Source organism: Hordeum vulgare, chromosome 7H (assembly GCF_904849725.1).
Source record: "Hordeum vulgare subsp. vulgare chromosome 7H, MorexV3_pseudomolecules_assembly, whole genome shotgun sequence".
In the NCBI taxonomy this organism is placed as follows: domain Eukaryota; kingdom Viridiplantae; phylum Streptophyta; class Magnoliopsida; order Poales; family Poaceae; genus Hordeum; species Hordeum vulgare.
Genome location: NC_058524.1, coordinates 625,245,653 through 625,261,976, shown reverse-complemented (window position 1 = coordinate 625,261,976; position 16,324 = coordinate 625,245,653). Strand labels below are relative to the sequence as shown.

The 16,324-nt window shown below is 45.5% G+C and overlaps 1 protein-coding gene across 6 annotated transcripts; it reads right to left on the bottom strand.

Annotated features, from left to right (window-relative positions):
- Positions 1-456: 456 nt before the first annotated feature.
- On the bottom strand, positions 457-4,186 carry LOC123408513 (phytoene synthase 1, chloroplastic-like). 6 transcript variants are annotated; one of them, XM_045101609.1, is made up of 8 exons: positions 4,078-4,186; positions 3,900-3,978; positions 3,144-3,661; positions 2,962-3,012; positions 2,266-2,438; positions 1,435-1,670; positions 1,126-1,318; positions 457-981 (listed from the first exon to the last, which is right to left on the bottom strand). In XM_045101609.1, exons 3-8 carry the CDS (start codon positions 3,595-3,597, stop codon positions 808-810), a joined length of 1,281 nt encoding a protein of 426 aa, XP_044957544.1. In that variant the 5' UTR covers positions 3,598-3,661; positions 3,900-3,978; positions 4,078-4,186; the 3' UTR covers positions 457-807. The 6 variants fall into 6 exon arrangements, with proteins under 6 accessions (XP_044957544.1, XP_044957541.1, XP_044957542.1 ...); XM_045101606.1 differs by having other exon boundaries at positions 3,144-3,800; positions 4,078-4,185; XM_045101607.1 differs by having other exon boundaries at positions 3,144-3,797; positions 4,078-4,185.
- Positions 4,187-16,324: the final 12,138 nt, after the last annotated feature.

The following is a 16,324-nucleotide window of genomic DNA, read 5'->3' as shown; positions in this document are numbered from 1 at the left end:
AAAATACTTTATCATTTTTGGAAAAAATAACCTCACCAAATTTGAAGAAAATATGTTGAATTTGAAAAAAAATCATTTCTGAGATAAAATCACGATTTTTAAAAATTTCACGAATTTAGAAATGAAAACTAAACAAAAAAAATTAAAGAAGAAAATAAAGAAAGAAAGAAAACCAAACAGGGAGTAGTGCGTTTTGACAGTATTATATCGGAGTAGAAAAATGGAATGTCGTCAAGGCCATGTGGCCCAGTTGGTTAGCGTAGTTGTGCCCATTCTTCGAATCCTGCTGCACACATAATTTTTTTATGATTTATAAAAAATAAATAAAGTGTACAGAAAAAAATACATTGTATACGCAAATATGACCATCCTGCCCTTTCTTACCAAGAGGCATCGGTTAATCTGAACCGTTCTTGTGTTTAGGGGGGTTGTATCGAAGTAGAAGTGCAAACGATATTGGTCGAATATATACGCTCTTACATACATAATAACATACTTGTTTCCCGAATTCGGGTATATATATACATGTTGTTATGTCTTCAAACGCACATGTTCTAGCAATAATAATATACATGCAAAGTTGCAAACATTCGGTCTCCATCGAGGTTGCCTCCATTGTTCTTCTCCCTTCCTTCCCCAGCCCTTCATGTCATGCATTCATCATTGATCGCCGATGAATGTACCGATTCACGGACATTGTTTGTCCAACTAACTGGATGAAGAGCTCGAAGGCAGATGCCGTGACACCGCTCTGTTTGTTTCTATCTACCCTAACCTGACCATCTTCATCTTGCTTTGTTGTTTCTTTTAGGTCTGGTTATTTCTCAGTGAATACGGTAAGAGGAGCGATTTCCCGTACGCGACAGGGAGCGCTAGCACCTTCTTCGCCTTCCCAACATAGGCCCTCTTTGTGAAGTTGTTGTAGTCGTTCGCCTCGATCTCATCGAGGATCTGCCGGTACAATAACATAGATGCCCAAACCTGCAATAACGCAATGTAATGCAAAATCATATTATCACTCTACTGATACCTGTTCTTTCTATTGAGATCTATATGTACTTTAGTTTGCAATTTTTTTGCGGGGACTTTTGTTTGGCATTTAAGTAGTGGCAGCAGGGCACTTACCGGCCACCGGCTCTCCTTCCTGAGCTCGGTCACCCCTTGCTCCGCCTCCGTGAAAAACATCCTCGCTCTCTTGATCTGCCTCTTCATGAATTTTCTCCACTTTTCGGTGACGACTCCTTTGAAGATGTCTTCATCGGAGAGCCCTGCCTCCGCGAGCTCGTCCTGCGGCAAATATATCCTTCCTCTTCTTGCACTGGGAAATGATTCAAAACACCAGAAAATTCAGGATAGTGCAATCTGGAAATGTCCATAACATGATTGTATAAGGGGAAACCATGACACTGCATTGGTAGTGAGTGAGTGGCTTACTCTTCTCCGACATCCCTGAGTATGTTGGTGAGCTGGTTCGCGAGCCCGAGAGCCAGAGCGGCGCCATAGACGCTCTCAGCCGTCGCCTTGGACTCAGGTGCAATGCCCATCACCGGAACGCTCATCAGCCCCACGGTGCCCGCAACATAGTAGCAGTACATGTAGAGCTCGTCGAAGTTCTTGTACCTCGCCTTCTTGAGGTCGGTCCGCATCCCGTCAATCATGTCCTTGAAGGGCTGGCATATGTACGAATAATTAGTCATTTTAAACTATTACTAGTTCGCAAGTAGTAATACAGAGTGCGGCGTTTTATACGAAAAATTAGGCCGAAAACCACAAAGACCGGTAAAAAAACAGAGTGACCAAGAACATTTTCATGCTGTATTATTCTGGTCTGGAATTACTTGGACTCTTCCTGATTTCGTTTCTCCTTGTACAGCATTTCCAAGTTCCTGTTTGTTCTTGGTATGTTCTGGACTAATTCTTATTGAAAAGTTCTCCCTATAATTTGCCCACTTTGATTAAACATATCTTTGACTCGATGATTCCCACTATAGCGTCTAGTCAACTGGATAAGCCCCCACTACAATGTGTGAAAAGTTCATACAGCCCAATAACAGAATCAGAGACTAATAAAAGGCCGACAACGAAACAATTTTGACCGATCGTCGACTTTCTGATCAACTTAGCTGGCCTAGTCATCTTGCACTGAGGTTGTGAGGTCTCTGAGAATATGATGCTGACAGGGAATATCCACCCCCACAACTCTGTCTCTGTTCTGCCAGAATCATACAATGTGGACTGAACAATTATGCACCGGCTAGCTGGTACCTGAATATCTATGGGGAACTTGGTGATGGTGTCGGAGAGCGCGGCGTCGAGCATGTCGTAGGGGCGCCCGGCGAAGAGGTCCTCCAGCCTCCTCTCCCACCGGTCCAACGCCTGCGGCGTGATGTGCGACGCGTTCGGCCCGTCGACCAGCTCGTCTGTCCTCCTGCACCACACTGCACAAATGATGTTACAAATCAGATTCTGAAAGTGATATCTCATTAAGAACTGAGAGTACTCTCAGATTCAGGTCCTTGGGCAATTTGAGGAATATGTTCTTGCAACCTTTTCTCATGTACTTTGATCCTGTTGAAGCCATTTATCCAACTAAAAAAGCATAATTTGATGCTTCCACACATAATGGCATATAGAAAAGTGTTATACGAGCCCTTTATTCTTCACTGACTGAACTAGCCTATACAGGAGGAGGAGTATCTATAAATACATATAGCATTCAAGTTGAACAATGTTTCTATTTGCCATTATTCGCATCCAGAACTAGTTTACGCCATTAACCGAAAAGTGGCCAATTTTCTTGGGGAGCATCAAAGATTCCTGCAAGTTGCTGTTAAACATGTACTCCATCCAAAACTAGCTCCATTTTCAGTCACATTACTGAACTAACTGACACTGCGTGCGTGACACATACTGGTACAATAACAGGGGAGCAGCTATGGAAGATGAGTTTTCAGATATTACCGTAGATGGCCCATATGGCGCGCCGGCGCTCCTCCGTCATCAGCAAGGTCCCTGCGATGCACGACCAGACATGAACGAGTGAGCTCCATGATCACCAGACAGAACACCGGCTTGGCATGCAGCTTTGGCACCATGGGTGGGGAAAAACAGAGCAAGTATGCATGAAGGAGCACCGTACGTACCGAGGTAGAAGGTCTTGGCGTACTCCTCGCAGATCTCGCCGCAGCGGGCGTAGGCCTCTCCGAGCCCGCCGCGCGGCGCGTCCAGCTCCCTTGCGACGGCCGGCGGCGCCTGCTGCTGTGGCCGGAGCTGGCGCTTGAGCAATGCCGCCTGCTTCACCACCACGTCGTACACCTTCTGCTCCGAGGAGACGACGGCGACGGCCGCGTCGCCGGCCGGGCTGACTGTCAGGCTGGAGTAGACCGGCGAGGCCGCGCTCCGGCCGCCCGGTTCCCCCGGCTCGCCAACGCCGAGGCAGCCGTACTTGAGCGAGCAGAGCACCCACCTTGGCCGCGTCTGCCTCCTCCTGGGCAGCAGGCGGGAGCACTGGAAGCCGTCCCGGCCGGTGCCATCACCGAGGCCGGGGGACGAGGCCGCCCCGAGCAGCAGCGTGACGGTGGTGGCCATCTGCTGCATGCGATGCGCGCAACGCCAACCCCAAACCGCCGGAGCAGAGGAAACGGAGCTCTGCTTCTCCCCCCTGCAAGGGATGGATTCACCACTATGGTGTGACTGTGAGCCGGGGGGAAAGCGTTGTTGGACGCACACACACACACGCGCTTTGTCTCGGCCGGAGTGGTGGCCGCACTACCGACCACTAGTCTGTCTGCCGAGCGCTGCTGCATATGATATACACAAAACCACAAGTGACATGCAGTGGCATATGGTGGCATGCATTGAACTCCGTTTGGGCATGAGGAACAGCTTAGGCCACTCACCTCTTATCAGTTATCAGCACCACCACCTCGATGGCTCGATCCCTCTAGGAGGAGGTCACGGCCGCATATGCCCCTGAACCTGCGCCAAATCGCCGTCAAGCAAGAAGACGATACACATACATGTACGGCCGGATCGTGTTGACAGAGAGGGGATGGATCCTGCTGAGAATGCTGATACCAAGGTTCAATTCCATGCGAGGACAAGGTCCAGTGTCTCTGTCTGCGTCTAGTGTCCTCTTGCTTGCTCCATGCCTTTGAGAGAGAGGGAGAGAGAGAGGCGTGGAGGAGAGCATGGCCGGTGAGATGAGGAGGGGATAGGGTTATCACATGGGCGCGCTGAGGGTGCGTGCCTTGGCGGGCGCTCAGTGGTGACACCTGGAAAGGGATGGATGGACGAATCCCGCTCGCTTCGCTAGGGCTCTCCTACGTGGCGCCAGGTCCCCTCCAGGGACGCACACACGCGCGCCGGTGACATGGCAGCACGTGTTTCCTGCCTCTCTTCTATTGGCTTAGAGCTATAGGAGAACCTGTATAATACTGATCCGCATAAAACGTTTATAAATCGGTGAAGATATGTTTTGTTGGATGAAATCGTACGTACGTCCCTGTATATGGAACTGTATAATTTAAAAAAAAATACGAAAGAAATTGCAATCACATTGATTATTCATAGTTCATCACATACTACATGATCATACATACTACATGCTACTACTATTACCAGAGGGGGTGGGGGGTATCGCGGGGCTGAGGCCGAGGTCGATGTACCAAAATGGACGAGCTCATAGCCGAGGATGACGTTACGGGGGAAGCTTGACGACAGCTCGAGGCCTTGGTTCGTCTACCCACTCGTCGTTAGCGCGGACACACCGCTCGCCCTCGGGATCGCCGTTCCCTCCGCAGCTATGGTCAGAGCTGCACATACGGCCCCACATGGCGTTTGGAGGCGGAAGAGGGCTCACTGAGGACGAGAAATGCGAGGGAGGGAGTGGGGAATCGCGGCGAAATGCGCCGGCGGGGGGATAGGGTTTTAACTCGTATATGCCCCGCAAACGGCGGGGGGATAGGGCTTCGGGGTGAGGTTTGTCGGCGGCGGTAAAACAATTACGGGTCAGACGAGTATACAAGCTCTGTTCTATCCAGAAAATTTCTGCATATTCTTGCGTGGATTTTTTTCGATAAAGTATGGATTTTATTGACTCAAAATAAAGCATCAGAAAGATACAAAAGACGATGAACCCACACCCGGTCTCCGGATAGATGAGATGCACACAACCAACATTAACACACAGAAACACGTCAACAGCTAGCAAAGTCATAAGACCGAAGCTATGCGTAGGTGAGGGAAACCGGAATTTTTTTCCAAAGCAATCAGATTTGCGATCCTCAAAACTATAACAATGACCATATTTGCATCAACTATTTGACGACACCACATGTACGATTAATTTTTCAACAACAACAACGTCTTCAGAAAAGGAGCGACGCTCAAGCGTAGTCAGCACCGGATGCAACCACTAAGGTTAAAATCTAAGACTTCACCCGGAATGCCTTCAATAATGTAACAACGTAAAAGTCATAGTCATTATCAGGTATAACCAACTATTGTCGAACATAGGCTTTCACCACGAAACTCTAGATCGGGTGCTTGAGTAGCATGACCATCTAAGTCATTCATATGTTGTTGTCATTACTTTTCCAGCAGCTACATATGCTATGTCGCGGTTGCACAACCATCCCTCTTCATCAAGCCTCGTCCGTAGTTTCGCATCTCAATGCCGAAGTCAGCCTCCGAATCTCAGAGCAACTTCAATGGGACGACCCATTTTGTCTGCCGCCTTTCGTTTGGGTCGGCGTGGAAAAAAATGATGGTCCAACGCGTCGATCAATTGCCAAAACGCGTCCGCTTCTGTTCTGGCCATCTGTTTCCAGAACCCTCCCCCGTCCCATATTGTCACCCCTCTGTTTCCTCATCGACCACCCAGCAACCATGAACAACGGCGACAACCTCGTCGTCTATGCCAGTGTGATGCTTTCAGAGGAGGTCGCCTACCCGCAGGCTAAGAGGGCGATGCACGAGGCGCACGAGAGCGCCCATGCTACGCCCGGCTTCTTTCAGAACACCCTCGTCGTCCACCCCCGCGCTCTTCTTCCAGAGGTGGCCGCCTACCTTCAAGCTAAGATGGCGCTGCGCCTGGCGAACGAGCGCGCCCATGTTGCGCCACCGCCGGCACCAGCACTACCCGCGCCGGCACAGCCTGCCCCCGCTCCAGCACAGCCCGACCTCGCCCCCGCACCTTCACAGGCCACCCCCGCTCCGGCACTGCCCGACCTCGCCGCCGCCGCCGAGGACGCCTTGGGTTTTTTCTTTTTCATTAATAATGTAACGTGTGGACTCTCGTCGGTCTTCGTGACCGGCTTTTTAATGTTTAATTATGCATATTTGGTGCACGTTGATAAAAATGGGTCAAGTCAGCGTTGGACGCATGCGCCGACCCGAACGTCGAAGCCAACGTTCGTGTCCGCCTGACCGACCCAATGAACAAAAAGCGAATAAAATCACCGTCCGTTTGGATCGGCCGTTGAAGTTGCTCTCAAGAGATGAATCCTCCGGAAGACCTTCGGATGACAACTGTCGTCGTGGAGCCGTGGATGGTCACTGTACCGAAGTTGCCACCAATCGGCTAGCTGGATGTAGATCACCACCACCAAGCCTTCCAAATCTGAACCAAGGCAACAGGGCCGGCCGTACCAAGTAACGCTCGCCGGGGGCGGCAGGGAGAAGGACGGTGGGTCACGGCTGCTCGCGATGGTTAGGGTTGCACGCCGGATCACCAAGGAGTGGACCGACCGGGGGCGTTTCTCACATGTCTTGCATGGACTTGGCTTGCATTGTGCCTTCTTGCTAATAAACTCTGTTTTTCTTCTTTCAGAAGACAATGCAAGCAACCTCCGCATCTATATATCTATATATATAGTACGTACGGTCACCACCTAAGGCTGGTCACAATAGGGAGTAACATAAGGTAGTAACCTACACACTTTTCTAGACTATGTTCCTACCTCCACAATGGGGAGTAACATGTATGTATTGTCATGCAACGATGCATTTATTAGGCTATAGACTCATTGTTTCTTGGAGTGTGTGATGTTCCGGTAACTTAGCTAGTTACCACAAGCACCTCTCTCTTCATTAAATACGTGCCACATAAGCAAACTCGTATTGGAGTGTGTGATGTTCCTGCTAAGTTCCACCCCATTGTGACCAGCCTAACAATGATAGAGTTGACCAAGATAAGATTTCTACTACATTATTCATTTATGCACGCATGGGTTTCTTCCAAGGGAAATAAAATAGCTATGCGTGGACACGTACGTATGCGGAAAATATTCATGCACGACATGTGTGGGGGGATGGGTGTGATTGATATGGGGCTGAAAGTTTGGGCAGGGCCAGCAAAGGCAGTGCACGTACGAACTGGTACGTGTGAGCAGCACTAGCACCACAGTAGCAAAGCAAAGCAAAATATTTGTGTGGTGGAGCTAGGAAGAAGGGCTTGTGAACAAAACGGAATAAACAATCAAACCCAGAAACGAAACGATCAATCGAATACGTGTGGGACTCTTGTGGTACCTTGGGTTTTGACTTGTGTGAGCACGGCACAGCGCAGCAGAGTGCACGCTTTGAACAAAGTACATGTCCACAGTGCATGGAACATGAAAATTGGTCAGGAACACTGCTCCTCGTCCTGGAAAGCGAAGCTGTATTTAAGGCAGTTTTGGGACAAAATCTGACCAGTACTGATGGTAGCAGGAGAAAGAGACGTGAATGTGTTAAGCGTGTTGAGTTTAATTAAGCCATGTGTTAACTATAAAGAATCTCCATTACCCTAACCGTCATGCACGAGGGATGCAACCGTTGGCTCGTGTCTCTCCGGGCCATCGGGTCTGTTGAATGCATCACTTCGAAAGCTATATGTGTGTGTAATCCCATCATTAATAAAGATAATTATTAATTATGGGATGCATCCCTTCCCGTCTGTTCGGAAGCTATGTGTGTGTAATCCCATCATTAATGAAAATAATTATTAATGATGTGATGCATCCCACTAGTGGGGACGGGGCCTTTAGCCTCGGTCCGTAATGGGCTTTAGTCCCGGTTCACCAATCGAGACTAAAGGGGCGGGACTAAAGGCCTAACCTTTAGTCCCGGCCCTGTTCCAAGCCGGGACTAAAGATGCCCCACGTGGTCGCCTCGTAGCGCCCTCAGGGGCAGGCCCTTTAGTCCCGGTTCTTTACATGGACCGGGACTAAAGAGTTTCAGATTTTGTTTATTTTTGGGTTTTAGGGTTTTAGGGTTTAGGTGTTCGGGAGATTAACGTGATGCCTCGTTTGGTGTTCGGGAATTAGTTTTCATATAATTCTAAATAGAAATAATTATGCATACATATATAAGATTAACTTATCTTACAAGCGAGCATATATATACAATTATATGGAGATCTGAATTATCGGGACTAGAGCCCGTCTATTTGATTACATGGACGAACATCAGTAATGGCCCCTAGCTACACTAAATCGTCCTTTGTCATCTATAGCTTCCGTCCTCAGAAAGGTCGCAAGCTCCTCTGCAACAGCAATCGCACGTTGCTCTGATAGGACCTTCTCCCTCATGGTCGTGTACTATATAAGAAGAGGAGATGAATATGAATATCAATCATGATAACAAAGAATGACGGGTAAAAATAGAGGTGTGAATGTTCATTGCTTACGTCGAATCTGTGATCCTTGTGCTCAGAGGTAAACGTGCGAATGGTCTCGCAAACATAGTATCCGCATAGATGCGTCCCCCGTGGCTGCTGGTCGCACTTTACGAGAATAGAATATATATAATCAAAATAATAATCTAGCATCATAAATGTATTGAAAATAGAAGTATATCATACTACTACTTACCTGAGCCGCTCTAAAGGTCAGCTTCTCAGGCTCGATACCGGGAGTCACGCACTTGAACCGCTTCCAAACCCTGCCCGACAAGGATAATGATTTGCTAAGTTTTTCATTAATTGATATATCAGAAAATCATCGAAAGAGACCGATAGAGCGCAAGAATGATTGAAATTACCCTTGGAGCATAATGTCCTGCAGGCTTTGGAACTGTTCCAAGGGTCTCGATAATGGGTCGAAGACATCAACTCTTCCCTTATCAATTTGAATGTCCAACAGAATCCAATGGAAGTTGCACGTGTATATATATATATATATATGTGTGTGTGTGTCAGTAACTTATCAATTACACTTATAAGTGAATGGACACAACAGAGTAAAGACCCTCACCTGAAGTTGTATGGAAACAGTATGTGGTCACAGAAATTTTGATCTATTAGAAACCTTAGAAGGTTTTCCTCCGTCTCCTTGGATTTATCAGTTAGCGTCGCTATATGTATTTTATCTGGGTCAATAAACCCAATATTTAGGATGTTCCTACTTTTACAATCCAGAATCTTCATTCTGCATAATAGAGTACAAGTTATATATAGACAATGAATTGAAATAACTAAACAAGTTATATGTAGACAACGAATTGAAAAACTTACAGACAATAGCAACTCATAAGCGATTTGTCGAGGGCGTCGCCATTGTACATCAGGAAGAGTTCATCAAAGTCGATATGGATTCCTTCGGGGCGGCCGTAGTACTCCCGTGGGACACTCACCACGATCATCGTTCTCCCATTCTTTGATTCACTTAAGTACCATGTATGCAAGTAACGCATATTTGTTGGGAGATCATCTTTGCTGACCAAAGGCGCTCCCGTGACAAACTGTGGCTTATGGGCTACCACAGCCTTGGGTAACCTGTCATCTTGGGAAGCCAGAATATCTTCAACCGGGATACCCCATTCATCCGCCCACTTCTTTGCTAATTCCAAATCTTGCCCCTGCACCGGAGGGGGGACATTCTCGGGTAACACCCTGAGGGGTGGGATCGACTGTTTGGCCTGTTGTCCAAGATGAGGAACGTCTGATCTTTTTTTGCTTGTAGTTGAACTTGATTTACTCCCACTTGCACTTGCACGTGATCTGCTCTTTTTCACTTCCTTCTGCAATGTGCGTGTATAGTCATCAGGCTTATGGTGTAAGTCATACTGTGATGGAAGGGTCGTGAAGTATTTTGCAAATGCTATTTGCTTCTCGGTGTATTCCGGGCGGGGCTCGGGTTCCTTCTTTTTCATCTGCGCATCATGATGTTCCTTTGCTATACTGGCGTTTTCCTCGGGGGTACGATCATAAGGTCTGATAGGAAGATTAGCATGAGGTACCTTTGGGAGGGGCGATAGTTTGCGCTTTGGGGGGCTCCGTCGCTTAGAAATCATCGGCGGAGCGTTCTTGCTGGCACGCTTCCGCTTAGTATCCGGAGCGGGCGGCGGCGGAGACGGATAACCCAAGTCCGGCGGCGGTGATCGAGATGGACTCGTGTTGTGCTGGCCGACGTCATGTGGAGGGCTTGGAGGTAATGGAGGTGTAGGTGACCTGCGACGACTCGGAGGCGGTGTTGTCCTTGGGGCCGAGCCTGGAAGCTTGATGTAGATCTTGTCCCATAGGATGACTCCACCCAGTACTTCTCCGAGTGTCCTCTCATCTTCGGGTCCAGCTATGTCGAGCTCCATATCATGAAACCCCGCCATGATTTCATCCACCCCGACTTTAGCAAAGCCAGCTGGAATCTCACGGCCATGCCAGCGTGCATCAGGGCCACAAGGTAAAGCTTGTCCGACGGCCACCTTCATGGATATGTTCTTGAATTTCTGATGGAGTTCACATGATGTTGACTCCTTGATTCCATCCACGGGGTAGCCGGGACCGCCCTCTATCTTTCTTCGTGCATCGTCGGGCGGGGCCTCAGATTCAGCCACGCTGCTTTTCCGCTTAGATGGGGCACCGGTAATATCAAATGCAGGATCTTCCTGGCGCGCTACTCCTCTAAACTCATCAATCTGCTTCTGTTGCTCGTTAATCCTGGCAAGCAACTGGTTGAACTTGTCATTCTCCTCATCCTGCTGCCGCTTCTTTGCTCTCGCTCGGCTTCTGTAAGTGTCTTGGTCTCTGGCAAACCCAAGCCACCACGGGTAAGAAGGACTGAAGCCTCGCGTTCGTCCTCCATGTTCGTCATTGCCGAGGACCAGTGTGAGCAAATCTTTCTCTCTATCTGCAGTGAACTTTCCTTTTCCCTCCTTAATTTCTTTCACTATCTTTTTCCAATTCTCCCTGGGTATCCTAAGACCGTCACTTCAAATGAGGTCCCCTGTTTCTTCGTGTACGAACCACCATGCGCAAGGAACCAATTTCTTGCTCTCAATTCCCACTCGTCACGGAGTGGTTCAGGTACGATGCCTTTAGCTAGCAGATCTTGCTCTTTCTTATCCCACTTTGGGATGGCAGTCTCATAGCCCCCTGGCCCCAGCTTGTGGTGATATTTCTTCTTGTCGGCATTTATCTTGTTCTTTTCTGATAATACCTGGCATCTTCTGACTCCTTGTACTCTTGAAATGCCTTCCAGTGATTCACCTGCTTGGCTAGATACCCCTCGAATACTGGCACTTTCTTCGTCTTCAGATAGTTTTTCCATAGCTTCTTCTTCCAGCTACGGAACAGTTCGGCCATCTTCTTTAGAGTCCACTGCTTGACTTTGGCCCTCAGTTTGTTTGCGATGTCTTCATTCTCACATTCTGGTAGGTTGAAATGTGACATGAGATCATTCCAAAGATTATCTTTGTACCTTTCGGCGACATAGTCACTATCAGCTGCCCCTTTGTGCTTGTTCCACTCCCGAACGCTAATCAGGACGTGATCCCTAACGAGAACTCCGCATTGCTTCTTGAATGTGTCAGCAGCATTCTTAGGAAGCTTGGGTTCGCCCGTAGGCAATATCACCTCAAAGGTGTAATGCGTCCGTGCATCCAACTTTCTAGTCGGGCCTCGTTTCGTAGCTTTGCTCGATGTGGAGGCCTAAGAGGGAGAAACATTCGTCAAATGAATGTATATGTATACAATATAGAGCTATCTCCAATATTTTTCACATATTACAAGTGATTGTCGAACTTCATATGTATACCTCGCCGGACTTTATTATTTCTCCACCGGCTTCTTCACCGGCTTCTCCATCAGTGGAGCTATCACCTTCTCCATCATTGGACCTATCTCCTGCCCCATCGGCTTCATCTTCGTGTCGGTCGACCTCCATTCCATATCCGGAGGGGTTTAGATATGACGACGGAGATTCAGCTGGTTCAACGTCGGGGCCGTCTTTGATTATATCTTCGAGAAGTTCTTCCTCTTCGAGGTTCCTGATATGTGGATCCATAGTTCTGCAAAAAACGGACATTTGATTAACTAATAAACTAACAAACTATATAAGAGGGGTTGGAAACTTCGAAGTGTCGTTTTATATAGGAGGACCTTTAGTCCCGGGTCTTGGCTAGAACCTAAACTCTAAAATATGTCTAACGGATTCTCTTAACCTTTAAGGATTTAACAAAATGGCGACATTCTAGATGTGTAGAAAATGATCCTATTTTTCCTGATCTCATCTACCCTTCTATATGTCACATTGTCTAGTGTCAAAGGACTTTGTTGAACTTTGTACCAAAAAAGAATTATTCTATCAGGAACTCCGTTCCAAAACAACTTTAGTCCCGGGTCGTGGCTCCACCCGGGACTCCTAGATTTCTGCATAGTATTCAAAGTAGGAGTACTTTTCCAATTTGAGCATTCAATAAGCAAAACCAAATCGTAAAATAAAGTAGTATTCAAATTAGCATGCATTCAATTATAAGAAAAACTACATCATCTCTTTTGTCCGTACATCGTCGAATATTGTCACTAATACTCCTCGAATACTATCATACATATAGCATCACTGATACAGCTAGAACCGTAGCGCCCGACGGGTATCGTCGCGGGCGGTGGACACCCAAAGAGAAGGAACCATCACAGGATCATAGCTTCAGTGAGATCCCCGAAGAACCTGTCAGGTATGCTCGAACCTGCCCTCCAACACAACCATGTAGCGACGGACGTGCTCATCCTCCTCGCTGACACGGTGACGTATCACCTCCGCGGTGTCCGGAAGCCTCGGCACCGTCACTGGCCCACGCGACCGCCACCAAACAAGGAGCGGGTCAACAACGGGCTGGCTCCTCACCAACCTACGCCCCCCGGAAGGTAGCACCTCCCAATACCAGCCGGGCGGAGCCCAGTCCCGGACAGGGCCCCTCTGATCAAGCAGGTGTCCTCCGCCGAGTCGACGACGAGGATGCGGGATAGGCATCCTAAAATGAACTAAAAAAATAAACTAGTTCTATTAATTTTCTTGCTAAAAATAAACTATTAACACTTAAGCATATACAATAGCAAAATTAAACTATTAACACTTAAGCATATACAATAGCAAAATTAAGCAATAATCTAAGAAACACTAATTAAGCATCTATATACGTAGAAATGTCTTCTTCTTCTTCTTCTTCTTTCTTATTTTCTTCTCTGCTTCTTCTTCAACTTCTCTTCTTCTACTTCTCCTCTTCTTCTATTTTTCCTCTTCTTCTCCTCTCCTCCTCTTCTTATTCTCCTTTTTCTTCTTTTCTTCTCCTGCTCTTCTTATTTTCCTTTTTCCTAATCTTATTTTCTTATTTTTGTTCATATTTCTTCTTCTTGTAACCCTAACCTAATTCTAAATATTACTAACCCTAATAATCTAGCACAAACCTAATAACAATAGGAATTAAATGACAAAACAAAATCCTTTTCTTTTTCTTTTTTCTTCCCTTTTTCTTCCTTTCTTCTCCTTTTTCTTCCTTTCTTCTCCTTTTTCTTATTTTCTTCCTTTCTTCTCCTTTTTCTTCCTTTCTTCTCCTTTTTCTTCCTTTCTTCTCCTTTTTCTTCCTTTCTTCTCCTTTTTCTTATTTTCTTCTCCTTTTTCTTATTTTCTTCTCCTTTTTCTTCTTTTCTTCTCCTTTTTCTTCTTTTCTTCTCCTTTTTCTTCTTTTCTTCTCCTTTTTCTTCTTTCCTTCTACCGGCCGGAGTGTTGGGAGGAGGGGACGGGGAGCTTACCGGCCGGAGGCGTCGACGACGGCGAGGAGGACAGCGGCGGCGAGGAGGATGGCGGCGACGGTGAGGAGGACGGCAGGCGGCAGCGAGCAGGACGGCGGACAGCCTGACGGCGTCGTCGAGTTCGTCGTTGTGCCGCGCTGGGCAGGAGAACGAGGAAGAAGGAGAGAAGGAAATGCGATTTGGGTTGGAAATTTTCTAACTCCCGCTTATATAGGTGGATCTTTAGTCCCAGTTCGGGGCTCGATCCGGGACTAAAGACCCCCTTTAGTCCCGGGTGGAGCCACGACCCGGGACTAAAGGCCCTTTTTCGACATACCAAAAGGCAGGAAGCAGGGGCCTTTAGTCCCGGTGCGGGGCTCCAACCGGGACTAAAGGGGGTCTTTAGTCCCGGTTCAAGCCCCGAACCGGGACTAAAGTGCTCAGCAGGCGGCAGGCGAGGGGCTTTAGTCCCGGGTCGTGGCTCCACCCGGGACTAAAGCCCCTCCTCGGCTGCACGATAAGTTTAATCCCACCTCGCCCAGCGAGGTGGACTAACACTTGTTTATAAGCCCCGTCGCAGCATCTCCATCGAGCTCCTCTCTAAAGCACGCTTACGGGCCTAAACTCATTGTAAATTGAAACTATATTCGAAATTATGGAGAAAATTCAACCTGAATTCGAAGTGATGTCACTTTGAATTTAGGTTGAATTTTCTCTATAAATTTTCATATAGTTTCAATTTTTTTCTATTTTCAAAATTAATTATTTTGACTATCCAAACTATTATCTATTTTGTTATTTTCAATTGAAAACTATGTTTATTAAAAATTCTTTTTGCATATTTGAGAATTTGACAAAACTATGATAATGAAAAGTGTTTGAAATTGAATAAATAATTCAAAACTATTTTCTATTTTCAAAAGTAATTATTTTGACTATCCAAACTATTAACTATTTTGTTATTTTCAATTAAAAACTATGTTTATTAAAATTCTTTTTGCATATTTGAGAATTTAACAAAACTATGATAATGAAGAGTGTTTGAAATTGAATAAATAATTCAAAACTATTTTCTATTTTCAAAAGTAATTATTTTGACTATCCAAACTATTAACTATTTTGTTATTTTCAATTAAAAACTATGTTTATTAAAATTATTTTTGCACATTTGAGAATTTGACAAAACTATGATAATGAAAAGTGTTTGAAATTGAATAAATAATTCAAAACTATTTTCTATTTTCAAAAGTAATTATTTTGACTATCCAAACTATTAACTATTTTGTTATTTTCAATTAAAAACTATGTTTATTAAAAATTCTTTTTGCATATTTGAGAATTTGACAAAACTATGATAATGAAAAGTGTTTGAAATTGAATAAATAATTCAAAACTATTTTCTATTTTCAAAAGTAATTATTTGAACTCCATACTTATTTGAACGAGAACTCATCTCTTACAAAGGGATTTCATTTTTTGAACTTATTTGAACTCCATACTTTTTGTGTGTTCAAAATGCACCATTCAAAGGCACATCACAAAATTTCAACAATTTCTCACTTAATTTGGTATATTTCGTGCATTTACTTATTTTGTTTTGAGCTAGTTGACCCTGAAATTAAAAAGCACTACAAATGAACTCTGAAAATGTTGAAAGTTGGCATGCTATCATCATTTCACCCACATAGCATGTGTTAAAAAGTTGAGAGGGCTACGACAAAAACTGGATGCATTTCGTGTACAAAACGGAAAACCTCTCTCGAAGTATGAGGGTTTCGAACGAGAACTCATCTCTTACAAAGGGATTTCATTTTTTTGAACTTATTTGAACTCCATACTTTTTGTGTGTTCAAAATGCACCATTCAAAGGGACATCACGAAATTTCAACAATTTCTGACTTCATTTGGTATATTTCGTGCATTTACTTATTTTTTTTAAGCTAGTTGACCCTGAAATTGAAAAGCACTACAAATGAACTCTGAAAATGTTGAAAGTTGGCATGCTATCATAATTTCACCCACATAGCATGTGTTAAAAAGTTGAGAGGGCTACGACAAAAACTGGATGCACTTCGTGTACAAAACGGACAATCTCTCTCGAAGTATCAGGGTTTCGAACGAGAACTCATCTCTTACAAAGGGATTTCATTTTTTTGAACTTATTTGAACTCCATACATTTTGTGTGTTCAAAATGCACCATTCAAAGGCACATCACAAAATTTCAACAATTTCTGACTTCATTTGGTATATTTCGTGCATTTACTTATTTTGTTTTTGAGCTAGTTGACCCTGAAATTGAAAAGCACTACAAATGAACTCTGAAAATGTTGAAAGTT